The 12,502-nt window shown below is 41.4% G+C and overlaps 1 protein-coding gene across 2 annotated transcripts in view; it reads left to right on the forward strand.

Moving 5' to 3' along the window:
• robo1 (roundabout, axon guidance receptor, homolog 1 (Drosophila)) overlaps window positions 1-12,502 on the forward strand; it is a 201,816-nt gene that overhangs the window by 146,658 nt on the left and 42,656 nt on the right. For both annotated transcript variants that reach the window (XM_030152720.1, XM_030152719.1), the window contains one exon: window positions 7,445-7,602. In XM_030152720.1, coding sequence (XP_030008580.1) covers window positions 7,445-7,602 — 158 coding nt within the window. The remainder of the gene's footprint in view (window positions 1-7,444; window positions 7,603-12,502) is intronic.

A 12,502-nucleotide genomic window follows, 5' to 3' on the forward strand; every position in this document is an offset into this window, starting at 1 on the left:
CTCAGTGCTGTGTAAACAGAATGTTTTATTCAGCTTGGCTAGCACCTAATGAGAAACGTAGACATGTCTCAGTGTATTTAGTTTCTCCATACTTTAAACTATGTTCCCACAATAGGTAACACAGTCAAAATAGCCCTAAAATCACTTTCATATGCAGATGGAGCACACAGGCTGATTTATCAGTAGCTGACAACCTCGCAAATGGCTTGTCTATGTTTTTTAATCGGTAAATATAAATGTGATAATCCTCTGCAGATGTTTGTTACATGGTTTGTTTTGTAGTGAGGGTGTTACTATTAGAGTTTTATGGGACTTGTTGTTTTATCCCCTTTTTTAATTTCTGGACAGGGAGTCTTTTTTTTTTTTTTTTTGGAATTCCAGGCTGTTCAGTCCCACCACTCGAAGCACTCTTTATTTTAGTCTAACTGCAGCTCACCCAGCACTCCAATCAAATAGGCACTGTTTATTGAACTATGAGGTGCCAAGTCACTCACTCACTCAGTCACTCACATAAACCTCTCCACTGCCCTCTGCGCCTTTTGCCGTGTTCGCCAAAAGTCATCTCTTTCTCTCTCCGAGCCTGACGAGAAGACTTATGACCATTTAAACAAACACAGGCACTCAATGGCCTCTCTGTCTGTGTAGCTGTGGGGCAGGGTTTCCTTTATGTGGTGTATGTGTGTGCGGCTGTGTGCCCGTGTGTACGCACATTTGTATTTCTTTATGTACAGACATAATTACTATCGGATTCTAATGCGCATGAGGTCTGCATGTGTTGGTTCAAGTATGCAGCGGAAAGAGCAAAGTGCTGAGTTTGAGCTTCGTGCCCTCTGTTCTGTGTAGCCTCCCTGGGCCACATCAAGCACAGATATGCCCTCTGTTGTGCCACTCAAAGGTCTGCAAAGCCATCTGCCCTGACTGTGAGTGCCAGGCAGAATGTAATCACCTGGTACAGTACAGTGTAAATGCCGTTACCAAACCTTGCATTACTTGCAGAGCCAACCTGATTATTTCCCTACGTGGTGTGGTTTACATTTGTATCTGTATTTCCCTACAGCTAGTAGCACATGTGCGGTTCATTCTCTATTTCTTGATTAAAACAAAGTGTTGGCTAATTTTCAGATGTTGAGATGTCTTCAATTTCAAACAGCAATTCTCAATTTTGCCCATTTCTGAGCCCAGAAAATGAGACAAGTCCTCCATTGTGTATTTACTTATGACTAACTAATATAGTTTATTGTTCTAGCTGGATGTTTATAAGAGTTAATAGGGTCATCCTGTCTCTGTGCGGTGACATGACATCACATTTGAGTCTAGAGGATGACCTCATTGCATTCAGGGTGTGCAGGTGCAAACCCTAAAGGCCGGTTGGGTAATAATCTGTGCTTGTTGACATATTTACGAGCATCCACAAGGTGTCCTGTGGTCAACCAGGCACTTCGGCTGTCAAGTAATATGACTCTGCAGATGTGACTCCGTATTGAATGCCAGGGTTATCTATAGGTGTGCTATTGTTTTTCAAAGATTAATCAATATTCTATTTTGAAGCAAATGTGAAATCTATAAAATAAATAGGAAGAGAAGAAAAGATTCTGGAGAGTAAAATGTATGATGGCTTTATAGTGATGCTCTGGGTTATTTACAGCCTCCTTATTTGCAAATTTCATGTTTGTTTTTGTGAGTCAGCCTCATTGTGAAGTAGAGGTGGGCGATATATACCACCTACGATAATATCCTGAATGTTGATTTGACGATACGTAATTTTACATTATCGAGTTGTCATACTGTCTCGAAAAGAAAACAAACGGACGGTGCATACACGGTAAAGGAGAGGCACATGAAAGTCCTCATTGGCCAAATGGGCGCCCCAAAAGCCAATCAGCAGACAGGATTTAGTCTGGTGATAACTCGGCAGCACCCAAACACAACATCGTCTCACATGGAAGAAATATACAGGAGTCTCCATCTCAGCGGATGATTTCATTGTGAGACGTGGGTCCACATCACTAGCCTGGAAATGGTTTGGTTTTGACCAGACTGATGTCGGTCAAAATAATGTTATATGCAAGCTGGGGCACTGTAAAGGGGGGGTTAATGTGACAAATTCATGTGGAGGGGGTCCAGTGGATACAGGTTAGAAGTCGTGAAAATTTCTTGTAAGATCCGCTGTATAATAGAGGAGTAGAAGCCGGGAGTCAGACGTTGAAAGCATGTAAAGTTACACTTTTGTTTCATCCCAGCGTTAATTACATTAGTTATGGACCACACACCCACCTATATAACCACTGCCCCTACCCCCATACATACACACATACCCCCCGCAAGTTTTGCAGAAGATGTATGAAGCACTTTAACAACAAACAAGAGCTGTTGTTCTGAAATGCTGTGTCTATCCATAGATGTCCTGGTAAGCAAGTAGAGTTTTACAGCATTTTTTGTAGAAACAAACAAAAAAAAAAAGAAAGAAATTCACATTTTAAAGGATATTGTCAGATTATCGTTACCAGGAAATTAAAAAAAAAATAGAGATATTTTATTTGCACATATCGCCCACCCCTATTGTGAAGTTTAGAATCATCTATCGTCAGTTGTGCTTGCGTGCTACAGGATAGCCTGTAGGATGGGCAAGAGGGCAGGAGCTTAGAGCCCAAGAACCAGAGCCAGATCGAGCCGTGTCCAATCTCATCTCTCTGGTGGTTGGGTCAGCATGGAGCAAGAGAATGAAAAGGAGGAGGGGGAGAGGAAGGGCAGAAAGTCTGTGCTCTACAAGTCTGCTTACATCTTCACACCCACCAGCAAAACTACAGACTTATGCAGCACAAACACAAACACACACACACAAACTGTATGCACGCCGCTGGCAGATAATCCACTTGCAGCAGGCTTTGCAATAGAGCAGTAGGGGTTAACACATCACTGCTATGAGCCTATCTTTGATGTAAGCTGCTCAATGTGTGTGAGCTGAGAGAGAGGTAAGGTAAGGGGGTCAAATGCTGAGGGGGAAGAGAGAAATTTAGAGACAAAGTGGGAGATGTGCAGAGGGAGAGAACGAGAGGTGTTTGTCTCACAGGACGGAACTGGAGGCAAGGTGAACACCATCAATATGGAAGGGTTTACTGAACAGAACTGTGAATAAGTCCGATTTTCGCTCACGGCATAAACAACACTCATGAAGGGGCAGAAGAATTATGTTGTACAGTAAGTAGAGATGGACCGCAGGGGAGCTCAGCCAGTGTAAGCCCAATTTTGGTCCAGATAAATCTGTCATTTGACCAAGCAAAATCGCCTTTTGAAAGAGGCCAGATTTATAATATTTAAGCAGCTTTAATATAATATTTACTCTTGTTGTTGTTCATGTAAAATACAGTAGAAACAGCCAGGTTCAATGCATTTCTTCAGGCAGTAACTCATCTTATTACTGTATTTCACCTGTTTTTATACAGTATATAGGGAAAGAGGACAATTGGGACATGTATGGAACAGAGTCTATTGTCTATTGTTCTTTCTTTATTGTGATTGTTCATTCTGGTTGTCTCTTAGTTCTTGGGGTCAGCTATATCCACTCTGTTTCAAGGAAAGAGCCAAAGGGGAGACCCATGTGAAGCTTTGTGTCTTTACAGGATTGACTCCGGGTGCCTTCTGATAAATGTTTAATTCCCCAGTGGGTTTGTTTTTGTATCCTTCTGAAGACTTAGGGGGAAAAGCTTGTTGTACTTGGTTTAATTTCCTCAGAACAAAGCTCATCTGATCTTCCCACCCAGACTTGTGTGTGGCATTAAGTCTTCATTTTCATTAATGTTGGAGGGGCAGCACGGGAATCTCATTTTAATTTGACATTTAAACATCTGTTTTCAATTTCCTCAGGAAAAGAGTGCAGCCTTGTGTGTGTGTGTGTGTGTGTGTGTGCGTGCGTGCGTGTGTGTGTGTGTGTGTGTGTCATGAGTGAGGAGGGGGGATAGTTTGTGGGGGTGATGAACCTGAGTTTTCAGTGCTGAGAGAAGCCATCTCAGCTGACCTTTTGGGTTGGGGGGGTGGGAAGGGGTTGGATATAAGAAATAATAGAAGTTAATTGTCTTCAGCACAGCTCCAATTTGCTACTGCTGACCCGGGGAGCAATTTATCACAGCGTACAGTAGAATATAGTTAGGCTTAAACAGATGTTTGCCACTGCAGACTAAACTTTACAGTTGATCGATATGGTTCTTTTATGCACAGTCAGCTGTTGCTTTTGTAGGAAAGCCAGATGAAACAGAATGGCCTTAGAGAGGTAAAGCATTGCCAAATATCTCCCTTTACCTCGACAAAGAGTATTGATAACTATCCAGGTCCGGATATTCTCACTGTTTCATCCCATTATCAGCATATTTGAGTAAATCCAGGGCGGACAAAGAGGCGTCTTCATTCTGGGACGTGTGACTTTGGCCCATTTCCACATATTAAGCCACAAACTGAAAATCTCTCAGTACACACACAAACACACACACACATATTGAGTTTGGCCTCCCTGTTAATAGCGCAGGAAATATTATCTGCTGGGGGACAGCTGCAGGCTCACTAGAGAGAGACAGAATGGTAGAGTAGACTCATTATCCCAAACACAGACCACACCACACTCACACACACTCAGGACAGCACACAGTGTGAGAGCCTCTCCATCCTTTTTTTTTGTGTGTGTGTTTTTCGCCCAATTCTGGATCCCAGAACAGGAACAGAAAGTGAGATGAGCGGGCAGGGCCTTCTGCAGTATGTATACAGGAAGGAGGGACGCTGGATGCCTTACTTAAACCAGTGGGGCCAGAGGCAACTGATTCCACCACGGCTCCGGATCTGACAGGGCTTCTGGCGGAAGAGTTTGGGGCTTTGTACCCCATCCAGATCAGGGTCCTTCTGTCTGTCTGACAGACTGTCTGGCTGCCTCTGTCTCCTTATTGCTCGCTCTTCCTCCATCCCAGAGGATTTTGTTTTCCACTACGCAGATGTTCGGGGCTGTCTGCTGCTCTGCACTCAGCTGTGTTTATAACAAAGAGGTGTTGGTTTGGAGGAGGAGAGAGGGCAGCAAGGTGGGGGAGAGAGTGCTGTTAAGAAGGGGTGGAGGTCACAGTGCTGTTGGTGTAAACACTGCATGATGCCAGCTCTCCCTCGGGCCTCCAACCAGTCAATAAAACATTCCTTTTTCCCCTCTTTTTCTCCACACGGTAATTTTTTCTTTTTTTTTTTTTTTCCAGAGAGACATATGCATCTGCATGTTAGCTTAAAGAGAACGAGGCTGGAAGCATTAGCAGATAATTCTTAAGAAAAGAAGACTTGCATTTTATGTCACAAATGTACTGCGTTTACTCCTTCAAGCATTTAATAGACTGTTATATTAGCCAGGTACTTTCTTTTAATATTCCCAATACATGTTTATAATAAAGAGTATATGGCTCAATTAATGTTTAGCTGCTGGGACAATGTTTTCACCTTTTTTTTTTTTTTTTTTATGACTTAACTAACATTAGAGCATTGGTAAATTACCCACCCGTACCCAGAAGGGGTCTTCATATCAATATAGTGGCTTTTTATCCTGCACACATCAACTTTGAGTATCCACGTAAATAATATATACATACACCATAAATATCTACACAGAGGTGTCTTGTCATAATATACGCATATACAAACATAAGGTATGTGATCATTGTCTTTTCAGTGTGAATCCTCTGTTTTCACCCTTTTAATGATTATGTAAAGCAAGAATATATTTCTAACAGTATAAAAGTTATTGATGTTAACGGAAGCTACAATTAAAACTAGCCATGAAAAAATTATAATGAATTGAATTTAAAAAATCTCAATCCTATAATTAACCAGCCCTGCCATGTTTCATCCACCATGATACTCAAGGATGATTAATACTAACTTTGTGCAATGCAGGCCGACCTTGCAGATACAAATAGAGACGGTGTTTCTTCAGATGGAGCTGGTGCTCTAATGGATCGGATGTTTAGTGTTTACATTTACATTCCTGCTTTTAACTGCACCAAATGAGCTCACTCACCATGCAGCTGCACTGCTGGGTTTGAGGTGGATGAGAGGGAGTTTAGAAAATTGGAGGGGTCACACACATTTCTGCGTATGTATTTGTGAGTCCCTTTGCTTTGTTCCTGATGCAGTTCCTATGTTTAGTGATGTTTCAGGTAGAGAAGAGTGGTGGTAATAAAGGATCGCAGATGCTATTCCAGGTCACAGTACTTTAAAAACCCGATTCGTGTTGTTGGGTTGGATTCCCACTCCATGTTACAAGAAGCAGACAGCAGTATCTGGGCTCTGCAGTAACCAATTAAGTGCTTAAAGGGTTTAGTTAGGAATTTGTTAGCTGTCAGTAGATGCAGGGTCCAGGGGTGAGCACGACTTTGATCTATGAGGTGACCTGGAGCAAAAACTGAGAAGCGTGAGACAATAGATGGTAAAAGCTTAGATTGTCCCTAAAGCAAAACAAAAAACCTGCAGACATATATTCACATTGCTTTTCCATACAAACACAGAACAGTGCACACACTGACCTCATATCCTTTGTGTGTGGCCTGAGTTTCAGGCTGAAATTTACAAGCACTGTTTTCATATGTTTTATATGTATATGCACTACGGCTGGAAAAATGATTACTGGCACTCTGTCTGTCTGCAAAAGGAAGGTTGTTGCCTTTTCATTAGTTTCTTCTTCTCTCAATAAACCTTCAGTTTATCTTTAAAACTGAAGATACAGAGCAGAGTCCAGAAATATGCTGTTTCCTCGACCTTCACAAAATTGATATTCATTGATCTTCTTTTAGGTGAAGCAGGTTTTACAATTCTGCACGAGTCCCAAATGAAAATCTGAATTGCTCAGCTCATCTCTTTAAACCTTCACTTTTAGTCAGTATCAAATTGATACCCACAAATTAGACCTACAAATGAGAAGCGGTGGACCCCTTATGCACAAATAATGAAAATCCATCGCTGTGTCATCTTTTTTACACCACTTTCAGCAAGGGAAATCAATGCAAATGATCCTGGCAAAGTCTGTAGAAAGGCAGGAGTGGTAGATTGGATCTAATATAGCCCTCCGTCTTGTCACTATAGCAGCGGTGTATTAGCACACAAGATGTAAACATGAGGTGTCATGGGAGATGAAAAGGCAGTGATGGAGAGGCTGTGATCAGTGTGTACTGAAGTTTGTGTAACTGACATACATGTACAGGGGCTTATGCTTCACACTCCATGCATTTAATTTTTAGGAGAAGATTTTTGATGAGGATGTTTTCACTGCAGAGGAGATGAAGTAAATAACAGTGATGTGTGAGATGTTCTCCCTTATCCTATTTTTAAAACTGTCATCTACTTTTTCGATTGATGTGTTCTTGCAAAATGAAGACGTATTAGCATGTACGCTAAATGTTTCTTTTCCTGTTTTTCTGTTTTGCTGCAGTACTGCGTGATGACTTCAGACAGAACCCTGCAGATGTGATCGTGGCTGCAGGAGAGCCCGCCGTCCTGGAGTGTCAGCCTCCACGTGGACATCCCGAACCCACCATATCCTGGAAAAAAGATGGAATAAACATTGACGACCGTGACGACAGAATAACTGTAAGAATACAGACTCTCTGCAGTCATTGTCACATATTTACTAGACACACAGTCCAGTAGTTTTATGCTTGAAGACTGTTTTGTCACATGTTTCTGTTATAGCACATTGTCATACAGTTACATGTTTACTGCATACACATTGCATGAGAATTTTTACATCAGTACAGACAAATGTGCAGTTAGTCATAATGTACTCTTATTTTTTTCTTTGAACATATAACAATAAATGAAGAAAAGACAAAAACATGAGATACAAAAAACAAATGAGGAAAAAATACATTAAAATAAAAACAAGGATAAAAAAAAAAATATATATATCCCTGCCACCCAACCCCCGCTACCCACCCATACCCTTCCATCCTTTCAGTATTTTGTTAGAGTAAAGGTAAAAAGTTAATTTCTGCTAAGAGGTATGAGATATTAAATGAGAGGTGACTAAGTTTTTTCAAAGAATATGAGTTTATCCATAAGAGTATATGTAATTCTTTTAAAGTGGATTGTGTTAGTGAGGTCACTAAGCCACATCTTTGTAGAAGGTATTTCTTTGCAATAAGACTTGAAGACTGTTTTGAATGTAAGGAGTATGTGGTTAAAGGTAGAATGACCCACTGAAGCAGTTCAACTCATTACCACTGCCTCGGTATTTGTCAAAAGATTGATTTGTTTGCCTCATTATTCACATATAGCAATTACACAAACCCAAAGCAGCCCATTTTGGTGGCTACAGCTTTTAATGACCGAGGTATAGAATCGCTCTTGCTCCATTAGTCAGCAGCAGTGCATTGATTAGGGATGGCCTGCTGATGAAATCAACTAGGAGACACGCACATCAGGAAGGAGAAATGAGCTGACCTGAATCACTGAGGAAGAAGTTGTTCTCTGCAGCAGTAGCCCCTGCAGAATCCAAACAACTCCTTACGTTTGATTTAAACCAACAACTAATTATTCAGCTTTAATTAAAACAACAGCACAGGGAGCACTGCAGTGCCCATCAGTTCTGCATGCATTCTCACTACAGGTCCCAGCTTTAAAGGGGTTATATTTTGATAAACCCACTTTTATTAGTCTTTGGTTCATTTATTTGTGTATTTGGACCCTAACAGTTCATAAAGTTTGAATTTGAACCCTCCAGGTGCTGCAAAGCTATCTTTATATTCATTTTGGCAAAAATTGAGTGGATTTCTACAACCTGTTTTAATTCCTTACTAATTTGTTACATTTATAACTAGTTACGTCACGACATTTGCACATATAAGTTCAAGACTTCCAATGAACATTTCTCCGAGTACGACATAGTTGTGGTTGTAGTCCATACTGAAATTACGTCCAAACTTCGAGCCGATTGCCTAAAATGTTCAGTTGTTGATTTTATTAATGAACTCAAGTGACTGAGCGGGACAGAGCAGCACAGCCAACAACCCGGAAGGGGTGGGGTCATGTGCATTTAAAGGGCCTGCGCTCAAAATGACCTTTTTCGTGTCATTACTCAAAAAACAGGGTTGAATATGGACCTGTGGAGTTTAATTTATGAATAATTCAGATCCAAGCATAGCATTTACAGTTTATGTAGACCACAGGGAAATGTTTTAAAATGCATAATTCCATTTAAAAAGCAAAATATCACTTCTTTAACTTATTCAGCCAAACACAAGTATCTGTCTATAGTTGTTTTTCTTAAGCAGGAAGAGACTTTTAGTTGTGTTTGATTATGCTGATTGAATGTGTGCTTCAGGGAGGTAAAGGCTCTGAGTCATCACTTAGTTAACACAAGCAGGTAGTGAGGTGGAAGCACTTACTAGTGGGTCTGGATCTCATTTTCATAATCTGACTGGTAGGGTTTTAGCGTTGTGGCTGCACACTGAGCAGTTGTTATGCAGTCAAATAGTTTAGCCCCCGAGTGCTGACGGTGGCAAACTTCACTGTACAGTCATGGAAAATCAAATCTCCCCCAGATAATAAATACAAGGTACTAATAAAGATGTTCCACTCTGTACGCCGTGAGCATAGCACCGAAATCCAGCCTGCGCTAGTTGAGCTCAATACATTTTCATTACTGGCTAAGTCAAAACAATGATTTATTGCTGTCGGCTGTCTTTAGTGGGGGACTGTACATGACTGAACACACTGTTTTGCTCACTGAGGGCCAGCTGAGGTTGGGTGGATTGAGCCTCGATCGCAGTTCACTCTTAAACACTGCACGTATTCTGTAAACCTGTTTTTTTCTTCAAAAGGCCCAAGATTAAGAGTCCGTGTCTGACTGCTGAGCAGCGTAATTGAAAGAAACAGCCGCATAATCTAGTTTAGGAGAATCAAATCATATCTGTCCCCGAATTTAGTCAGTAGTCACTGATAAGCACGAAACCAATGCCCCGTATCATTGGCCTGAAGGCTTTGAGGAATTTATTAAATGCCTTGTGATTTCTATATATTTATGTCAAGCATGCAGGAGTGTTTTGCATGTCATTTGATTTAAAAAAGAACAACAACTCTAATTAATTGCATAATTTGTTAATCTTACCATGAGGCTGAAACCTGTATAAAAATATTTAAATGTAAAAAATACATAATTAATTTAAGTCGTTACAAAAGAGTGGTTAAATGGAAATACAGTTGCTTAATAGTGTCTTTTTAACTTGGAACACAAAGTTAAAAGGCTTTTATGCAGCTGTTTCTTTTTCTAAAACTGACAGTTAACATATTTTCTTGCTTTTCCACACAATAGATAGATCTGTCTCTTTTATTTATAACCTTTATTTATAGTCTGTTTACTTATGGTTATAACTAAATGGTAAAATTATTCTGCTGCTAACCCTGTAGTGTCAAAGGGAAGATAGTTTGAGGTCATAGTAGCTCTATTTTAACTCCACTCTGTCTGAAATTCCCACACACATGGCCTTTCCCAAAAGTCTACTGTATTTCAGCCCCAGTGAATACATCGCACACTTACACATATTCCCCTGCAGGGTGGAAGTGAGGACTCCTTCTCCCTGTTGCATGTGTGATGCTGTGTGTTCACTGATGGGTGAAATCCTCAGAGCATATGGTACAAACACTGCTGCTTTAACACAGGCTAAATGACTCAAAGTTGTGTCCTTGTTGCCTGCAGCAGCATTGGGCTTTGTGGAACTAACAGAAAGGTCTGGTAGATTAACAGCCCTGTGTGGACCAGCTGGTATTGCTCACTGTAAACTTCCTGTCAAGCACAAAACCTCACAGACTGAGTGTTCCCAAATGAGCACTTTTAAAGAAGTGCTAGACATCATGTATGTCTGTTGAAGTGTGTGTAATCAACTGTGGTGACAGATGTGAGCCTCCACGATATCCCGTGGATGCCATGTTAACAGCTCAACTTGCATTTGACAAAAATGACAATGATGGGTTGATGTTTACGGTGGAGTATATTTGGTTGGAGTGCATATAGGACGGCAGAGGATGGAATCTTTATAATGTGATGAACAGCTGAGCTTGTCAAAGGCCCCTTGTCCAGCCTGCATTGTTGTGTTTGGTTCAGTCCGTTCCTCACACCATGCTACATGCTTGAACGTGCAGTCTCCTTGGTGATCACTGGTGATCAGATTGAAGTCTCAAACCACCTGCAGTGAGGATTTTCTCTCTGTGCTGCACTTTAGTGGGTTGGCTCAGCTTTGGCGGCTGCTCCATAAGAGGGCTTCAGAAATTGGAATCATCAGAGAGAGCCTTTCTGTTGTCCTATCTGTTTTAGACAGCTGTGTGCAAACACCAGTGCATGCTGTGTACCATTTCACGTGTATTCATGACTTCATGTGGGGTGGATGTGAAAAGTTTCCCACAGAGCCATAAAATGTGATCTTGTTCTATTACCTGGTAATGCTGCTGCCTGGGATACTAGCATCAGTCAGTGATGTTCCTCGTAACTTTGTCAAACAGGTCTTTCAGGAACAATGTGGGTAGGATAAATAAACAGAAAAGGGATGGATGCCAGTATTAAAGCCTGGACCATTGTCTATACAGAGGAAGAGTCTGTCTGTCGCAACATAAATGACTAGAATGCAGCACATTGTCCACCTCCTTTTGTGAAATAGTTGTGGCTAATTATCAGCCGGGAAAATGAACCGCTGTGTGAATACCAACAGAGTGTATAGTGAATGGGGGCTTTTGCATTATCAGCATTGCCAAATGACATGAGACAAAAGGCAACAGGATAGAGCCATCTCCCTGTAATGCAGGGATAATGGTCAGATTGTTGGGGCTTTCAGCCGCCTGTGTGCCGCGCTGTGCTGTGTGGAGAGGATATGCATGCAGAGGAAAAGAGGGTCGCTGCTGCATTCATTTACTTTAGTCCGCTCTCGGAGTCCCTGCTGCTCTGGCACTCCAAATATGCCTGTGGAGAATAGGAAACTGCCACAGACACACAGAGGTAAGAATATGGATAGAGTGGACGGGGCCTTAAGTGGATCCTCATGTGAAAGCCCTGTGGAACCAACAGTACACCCCCCTCTTTCTCTGCCGTATGGTCTGCTCTGACCTTGGGCCTTTTTGAGTGTCACAGTGTTTTAGCTGTTAAGCCTTTGCTCAAACAAACAGTAACATAATGATACTTCAAACCCCTCCAGCACCACAGGGTGCCCTAAATAATCCAGCCTTCCACAGCCTCTTCACGTCCTTCTTCCTCCAGTTTTACCATGAATATTAAACAGGGGTGAAGGGCTGAGGAATGCCTCAGAACTATAAGAAAGTGTCCAGTTGCAAAGTTGGGCCTCAAGAACCTTAGATTTTCCCCTCACTGCAAAAACTAAAATCGTTTTTCTTTAATGTATACGTATTGATTGAAGTTTGTTTTTTATGCACAGTCTTTGCTTTCACTGACAGCACTGGCATGAGAGGTGTTTAGGCCAGTGATGTAAATTCACTATGACATATC

The sequence above is a fragment of the Sphaeramia orbicularis genome, chromosome 13 (assembly GCF_902148855.1).
Source record: "Sphaeramia orbicularis chromosome 13, fSphaOr1.1, whole genome shotgun sequence".
NCBI classification, from domain to species: Eukaryota; Metazoa; Chordata; class Actinopteri; order Kurtiformes; family Apogonidae; genus Sphaeramia; species Sphaeramia orbicularis.